General features: G+C 41.5%; 1 protein-coding gene across 1 annotated transcript in view; it reads right to left on the bottom strand.

Annotated features, from left to right (window-relative positions):
* Nucleotides 1-4592: 4592 nt before the first annotated feature.
* The window catches only part of LOC126176671 (collagen alpha-1(XV) chain-like), a 241260-nt gene continuing 237292 nt past the window's right edge, over nucleotides 4593-8560 (bottom strand). The window contains exon 10 of the mRNA XM_049923830.1: nucleotides 4593-4863. Within this exon, the coding sequence (XP_049779787.1) occupies nucleotides 4593-4863 (271 nt within the window). The remainder of the gene's footprint in view (nucleotides 4864-8560) is intronic.

The following is an 8560-nucleotide window of genomic DNA, read 5'->3' as shown; positions in this document are numbered from 1 at the left end:
CTTCACGGACATCGTTTTTTCGGAATATTATACCAATAATCCCTAGCCTACAACCAGCTGATTCATTGTGAGCACACCACTTCTTGTCACCACAAACTCTTAACACCTAGGTGTTATCAAAAATCGACTGATTCTAATTTTAACTCAGTGATACTCTAGCCTCATAGGATACTACTTTTTAGATTATGTGAAGTGCACAGTTTTAAGTTTCTCAACATAATAGGAATTTTTAAATCCTTGCACCAGTTTGATAACTTATCAAAATTTGACTGTGTAATTTGTGCTCTTTCTTTCAGACAGCACTTCATTGTATATAAGTGCATTACCTCAAAAAATGTCTTAGGTTACTGTTAATATTGACTGGCAGGCAAGTGAAAGCAGACAAGAGATGGCGGAGTGAATAATCATGGGCATTTGGACAAGAGAAATTACTAAATAATCATAACTGCCGGGCACTCTTAAAACCATTCTATATATCTCACTTTTAGAGTGGAAACTGTGTGTTTTCTGTGGTATCTTAATCGACACCGGAAACATCTTGGAGATTGAAGTACAGGCGTTCGAAGAATTATTATTTCCGCTCTCCAATGTTAACTGGAACGAAAATAACCGTAATAAATCCAGTTTTTTTAATATTTCGATGGGAACGTTAAACACTTCACATTAGATATGATCCCAGCGAGAAAAAAATTCCAGAGTATTGCGATCGGGTGGTGTCGGAGGCCAAGCTACAGGCTCATTTAGACCTGTTCACCTTGAACCACATTCGTGAGTTGAATATCGTTCAAAATATGGTGCAGTGAATTTTACAGTCTTGTTTAGCGTTACGAGGTGTTTTGGGGCCGTTAAGTATATGTAACTCACGGCAGATATAACAGTTAAGTTAGTGTTGTATCCAAGTGAGGGGACGACGTGTGAAAGACCTCCTGCAGCAGGCAAGAGGGTGCAGGATATTGTAACACCTAAGGGGCTGAAGGTGTATTTCATCCCTTGTTAATGTTTGCCATAGGTGTAATTTGAGCCGTCAGGTGGGACTTGATAGAAAATTTTACATTTTAAATGGTTTGTGCTAAGTGAGGCACTATTTCATAATGGATTCTGCGGCGTATCGTGACCACACGTTAGCAGTTACCTCACAAGCAGCTAGCTCGCGGACCTGTGGTAACAGGGTGCTTATCCTGCTGTGTCGTGTACTTAGTTTCTGTGTTAACTGTGACACAGTCTGTATAGATGGCATACTCACAGTCTAGAAAACTTACCTTATTTCTCAGAAAACATCTGCAAACACCGTATTTCGAAGAAAATCCACCACTCTATGAGTAACAATACTGCTGAATAATGAGTATCACACACTTTGGAAAGTGGAAAGACTTATGATGGGAAGTAGCGGGATTACTTGTAGAAACAATAACACACGTAAACACTCGACATAGATTTATTTCTCATACCAGTGTAACTGAAATCATAATTGGTCTACACAGCTTCTAAACATCAACAATGTTATTCTTAACTAGACAAAAATGTATAGGTTACAGAAGGAAGGATGTGGTTTAACAGTTAGACAACATTTAAAAACTTCCATTCTTACATGAAGTTTCAGACATTTTAAGTTTCCAAGGTTTTATCAGTGGTTTTAACGCCCCTTCCGCAAAAATGAGAAAGTAAGGTAGGCAGCCGAATGACTGCACACGCCAGAACGTATAACGATTTCAGTTGCATGAAAATGTGAGGTAAGACTTTAGCTGAATTGTTCATTGAACAGATACGCATCACATTTCCACTTTTTTGAAACAATAATAAAATCTTTTGCAAGTCTTTGAAGTACGAAGAAGATATGTTAAATAGTCGTGGAAATGTAAAATTAATTACAGAAAAAAATGTTTAACAATTCGACAGTAAGTACATCTTATATTACGGCACATATCAAATAATACATGGCAGTGGAATTGTTCGCCTTGTCAAGGGATATTTTACGTCTATTCTGTAAGTAGAAAGTGATCCCTGAATTCAAACATTACTTGTCGACGCGAATAGTGTAAGAGACGGAGAGGAATTTAACAGTATCAGTGAAAAGATGGTCAGACATTTGTTCATTCACACTCTACAAATATTCATGTTATGCAGACGGTAGGTAGTATATCTGCAGTTATGGTACGTTTATAAGTAAGGAACGCTTTCAAGTTTGTACAAAAATTTAAGCGGCCGGATTCTGAACAGGGATCAGTATTGCATCGCCACGTATAAGCTGGCTACCACGTACAACACAGTCGAACTTCTACCTTAAAAATCACTCAACTCTTCCATTCCTACAGTTCTACATCTCTTATAGCGACTTCAAAATAGGTGTTTGGTGAAAGCACTAAACAACATTCTGTACACACATATCTTATGAACTTGCCCCTCTTTGGGAATATTTGTGCCAATATTGCCTCGTGTAGCACACTAACGCGTTGAAAAATAAAGTCACTTTTATTATTCTCTGTAAATGTAACACGTTTGTTATATACACTCCCAACTAATGTACAATCTATCTTCAGTGCCACACGCTAAAATTACACCATTTTCCTCTTGAATTATTAAGTATTACAAACTCTTCTCAAGTTTAAGGTAGCTTAAATAGAGTCTGTTAACAAACAGGAGGTTTAAATATACCCCAGGAATCTCAGAACCTGGTATTGTCCAATTAAATAACATGTAGATGAGCATTCATTATAAGCTTATGAAATTAAGGACGGTAATTCTTGTTGCTGATAAATGCACTACGTGTCTCAGAGTTGACAAATGTGTTGTTTCTGTCAGTAAATTTAAGTGTGTTTCGAAAATTAAATCATTTCATCATCATCCCTGAAATAGTAATCAAATGCAGAATTAAAATATTATTTTGACATTGTTTGATTAAAATGCTATATAAGTATAAACAGTTAATATTGAAGTAAAAAAGAATTTTTAAGGAAAGTTTTGTTGAAATAAATTTACTGTACATGTTATTTCTATTCGAAGGATAAATGGAACCTACATATTATTTTTGTTATGATGGGAAGCCTACCAAAATTATCCCAAGTAACATTTACTGTATTCCAAAACATTTAGGATGTGTTCCCATGGTTAGAAAGTATAGTTCAACAAATTTATGTTCTAAACATCACGTAACATTTCGTCATCTGGTAAAGTGCATTATATATCCCTGCAGCATTCATAACCATATGAGAGTGACAGAAGACAAGATAAGAAGTACTAGTCCTAAAAATTCAAATTGTACGTACATCAAACGTAATGGACAGATATAGGTAAACATATAGAGAGCAATTCCTGTTTTCACCTCATTGACATAGAGTAGTATCTATTAAAACTCTGCAAATATTGTTGCAAGGAATGTCTATCAAAAACTGAATTCATTAGATAAAGAGATATTCATTAATATACAGTAGAATCGTAATAATAGAATGATGAATCAAATAAAATTCCTCTATCTGTGCAGACTTACAGCTGCTTGAGAAAAGGGGTAAGACATTTATGGTAGCAGATAGAGTCATACCTGTAGTGTTTCTACAGGTTAACAGTTCTTTAACAGTTTCATACGAACTTAACTGATAAGGCCTTGGATGACTAGTGATCACATACATTGTCATGAAATACATCTTATGACAAGTGAATTAAAAGGTATCACACATACATCAACAAAGATAAAAAATGTATTGAGTATGCACATGATACTTGAAGTGCTGTTGTCCGTATTATGTGCTATTAATTGTCACTAGATATTACAAGGGTCATTAAGATGTATGGACACAATTATTTGCCACTTTGTGAAGTGAGGGAATATTGATCACCATTTTGCCGCGATCATAGTGCATGGCTCCTTGTGGGATACATAGATAGGTAGATAACAATGTATGTCAACTGCCTAGATTATAAAATCAAAACTGCAGTAATCATATTTACTGGAAAGGGGCAAGTGAAGAACATCCTTGTTAAGGAGTTTTTCAGTGTTTTATGTAAGTTGTTAAGAGGTGTCATGTTCACACTTTTACCTCGCTCAGGGCACTTACGAGAAAAATAGAAATCACAACAAATTAGACGGGAGAGGGGATCTATCTTTCAAAAAGGGGAAGTCGGAAACGGAAAGTGAAGAACAGTTTACAGTTTTTTCATGTAAGTTGTTAGTAGGTGTAATGTTCATAGTAATTTTTACCTCAGTCAGGGTACTTGTGAAAAAAATTGAAACATCAACTGATTAGATAGAAGGAGGGTATTACATGTAGGAAAGAGAATGAAGATTTCATACTTTTTTTTCTATTTGTAGAGCGGTATCATATGAGCCAGTCACAGAAACGATCTGTAATAGTTTGTAAGTACAATGGGCGTTTTATGCAAGAGTGTACGGAAGATGTTAAAATTGACTATTTCCGTGATGAACACGTACTATCTGATATTCACGGGTGGAAGCCTACGCAAGTACACAAGACTCAGACGATTACGGGGGGTTGTGTTTGATCCACAGTTGTCCAAAACTCGCAGCACACACTCTTGTCTGTTCTGTATTGACCGTTCACCTGCAGGTGAGACTCGGTGGACCAGCTCGGCAGCTGCTCTCACTGGTGCTCGTCGCCTTCGTCGTCGTCGCCTTCTTCGTCGCCGCCTCCGGCGCCGCGGCGCCGCCTCCTGGCCGGCAGCTGGCTGCTGGCCTCGATGCAGAGCACGGCGAGGCGCGCGCCGCACGCGAGCCGCTCCTGCGCCAGCAGCCGGCCCGACGCCAGCGGCGACGCCAGCCCCTCGCCGCTCGTCGACTGCCACGCGTCGCAGTAGGCGTCCATCTTGCGCTCCCCCTCCGGCGTCGAGCCGTGCCACACCAGCTTCTTCGACCTGCAACAGCCGTCTGTGCGTCGGCCCGCTTCCTCGCTCCCTACCGCTCTCACAGCCTGTCACAGGATGTACGCTCGTCGCAAATATTGTCACGCATTTGGATGAGGATGGAGTGTCTATGCAAAATACCGGGAAGTAATGAATCTACCCTTTGTAATGTCCCTCTCAATGTGAACGGTCGGTTCTTCGGTGCATACTAATATTCTACATCTACATCTACATCTACATGACTACTCTGCAATTCACATTTAAGTGCTTGGCAGAGGGTTCATCGAACCACAAACATACTATCTCTCTACCATTAAACTCCCGAACAGCGCGCAGGAAAAACGAACACCTAAACCTTTCTGTTCGAGCTCTAATTTCTCTTATTTTATTTTGAAGATCATTCCTACCTATGTAGGTTCGGCTCAACAAAATATTTTCGCGTTTGGAAGAGAAAGTTGGTGATTCAAATTTCGTAAATAGATCTCGCCGCGACGAAAAGCGTCTTTGCTTTACTGACTTCCATCCCAACACTCCATCCACTCTCTCCCCTATTACGTGATAATACAAAACGAGCTGCCCTTTTTTGCACCCTTTCGATGTCCTCCGTCAGTCCCACCTGGTAAGGATCCCACACCGCGTAGCAATATTCTAACAGAGGACGACCGACTGTAGTGTAAATTGTCTCTTTAGTGGACTTGCTGCATCTTTTAAGTGTCCTGCTAATGAAACGCAACTTTTGGCTCGCCTTCCCCACAATATTATCTAGGTGGTCTTTCCAACTGAAGTTCTTCGTAATTTTTGCACCCAGGTACTTAGTTGACTTGGCAGCCTTGAGAATTGTACTATTTATCGAGTAATCGAATTCCAACGGATTTCTTTTGGAACTCGTGTGGATCACCTCACACTTTTCGTTAATCAACTGCCACCTGCAACACCATACAGCAAACTTTTCTTAATCGCTTTGCAACTCATACCGGTCTTCGGATGACCTTACTAGACGGTAAATTACAGCATCATCTGCGGACAACCTACGAGAACTGCTCAGATTGTCACCCAGGTCATTTATATAGATCAGGAACAGCAGAGGTCCCAGGACGCTTCCCTGGGGAACACCTGATCAGTTTTACTCGATGATTTGCCGTCTATTGCTACGAACTGCGACCTTTCTGACAGGAAATCACGAATCCAGTCGCACAACTGAGACGATACCCCATAGGCCCGCAGCTTGATTAGAAGTCGCTTGTGAGGAACGGTGTCAATAGCTTTCCGGAAATCCAGATTGTTATTTGCGTCATATCTGTTACGTGAAGAGAAAAGCACGCTTGCTTGTATTGAATGTCCTTATGCAATACACTCATATTTTCTTAAATTTTTTTGTGAATGAAATGAAAACCTAAATAGTGTTAACGTAGCGGAGCTCGTAACTAATACACTACTGGTCATTAAAATTACTACACCAAGAAGAAATGCAGATGATAAGCGGGAGTTCATTGGACAAATATATTATACTAGAACTCACATGTGATTACTTGTTCACGCAATTTGGGTGCATTGATCCTGAGAAATCAGTACCCAGAACAACCACCTCTGGCCGTAATAACGGCATTGATACGACTGCGCATTGAGTCAAACAGAGCTTGGATGGCGGTTACAGGTACAGCAGCCGATGCAGCTTCAACACGATACCACAGTTCATCAAGAGTAGTGACTGGCGTATTGTGACGAGCCAGTTGCTCGGCCATCATTGACCAGACGTTTTCAGTTGGTGAGAGATCTGGAGAATGTGCTGGCCAGGGCAGCAGTCGAACATTTTCTGTATCTAGAAAGGCTCGTACAGGACCTGCAACATGTGGTCGTGCATTATCCTGCTGAAATGTAGGGTTTCGCAGGGATCGAATGAAGGGTAGAGCCACGGGTCGTAATACATCGAAATGTAACGTCCACTGTTCCAAGTGCCGTCGATGCGAACAAGAGGTGACCGAGACGTGTAACCAATGGCACCCCATACCATCACGCCGCATAATACGCCAGTATGGCGATGACGAATACACGCTTCCAATGTGCGTTCACCGCGATGTCGCCAAACACGGATGCGACCATCATGATGCTGTAAACAGAACCTGGATTCATCAGAAAAAATGACGTTTAGCCATTCGTGCACCCAGGTTCGTCGTTGAGTACACCATCGCAGGCGCTCCTGTCTGTGATGCAGCGTCAAGGGTAACCGCAGCCATGGTCTCCGAGTTGATAGTCCATGCTGCTGCATACGTCGTCGAACTGTTCGTGCAGATGATTGTTGTCTTGCAAACGTCCCCATCTGTTGACTTATGGAACGAGACGTGGCTGCACGATCCGTTACAAAAAAATGGTTCAAATGGCTCTGAGCACTATGGGACTCAACTGCTGAGGTCATTAGTCCCCTAGAACTTAGAACTAGTTAAACCTAACTAACCTAAGGACATCACAAACATCCATGCCCGAGGCAGGATTCGAACCTGCGACCGTAGCGGTCTTGCGGTTCCAGACTGCAGCGCCTTTAACCGCACGGCCACTTCGGCCGGCGATCCGTTACAACCAAGCGGATAAGACGCCTGCCATCTCGACTGCTAGTGATACGAGGCCGTTGGGATACAGCACGGCGTTCCGTATTACCCTCTGAACCCACCAGTTCCATATTCTGCTAACAGTCATTAAATCTCGATAAACCGCAATCGCGATAGGCCACAATCCGACCTTTATAAAAGTTGGAATCGTGATGGTACGCATTTCTCCTCCTTACACAAGGCATCACAACAATGTTTCATCAGGCAACGCCGGTCAACTGTTGTTTGTGTATGAGAAATCGGTTGGAAACTTTCCTCATGTCAGCACGTTGTAGTTGTCGCCACCGGCGCCAACCTTGTGTGAATGCTCTGAAAAGCTAATAATTTGCATATCACAACATCCTATTCCTGCCGGTTAAATTTCGCGTCTGTAGCACGCCTTCTTCGTGGTGTATCAATTTTAATGGCCAGTAGCGTATTACTGTAATATTCCGTCTGTGAGTACCATGCATCATCATAACTGAGACGGCAACGCTCTTTGCTGTGAAGAAGAGCATCTATGCCTTTTGTAAATTTTGTAAATAAGGAATAGCCATTGGACATCGGTTTTGAGGGGTGAGATACGTACTATGCAAACAGGCGTAATTTGAAGTGCAGAGGAGGTACAACTTGTAATCGCAATTATCAAGAACAAAATTTTTTTGCGAAAAAGAAGGTAAGTATCGTCTACGAACTTTTTTTCGATGCTGGATACTCGGACCTTCATAAAACGATTATTCTGTTTAGCAGTCCAGTGCATAGTGATTTCTTCGCGAATTAACAGTACCGTGCGAATCTGCTACCATCGTGGCCCGAACGACGTGCAACATTCCGCCGTCAGCTTGTGTGTTAAAGACGTTGCCTAAGCAACCAGTTTGTTAGTAAGAAGATATCATATTGCCACTGTTGTTTATCCTTCTCATTCTAATAGTGTTTCCAAAAAATCTTATGGCGACTGTGAGTACTTCAGCTGGCACGAGAGACGGAGTTTTCATTGCGTGTTGTACCGGTTTTCTTCGACTCTGCATGGTGGTCTCTGAGAACCGGGCAAAAAGGAAACCTCCGATCGACAACTTATGCTATACCTAACCCGTTCTCACCTTACAGCAGCTACGAAGGAAACATAT

Source organism: Schistocerca cancellata, chromosome 3 (genome assembly GCF_023864275.1).
Source record: "Schistocerca cancellata isolate TAMUIC-IGC-003103 chromosome 3, iqSchCanc2.1, whole genome shotgun sequence".
Taxonomy (NCBI): Eukaryota; Metazoa; Arthropoda; class Insecta; order Orthoptera; family Acrididae; genus Schistocerca; species Schistocerca cancellata.
This window is presented reverse-complemented; position numbering and strand designations above follow the sequence as displayed.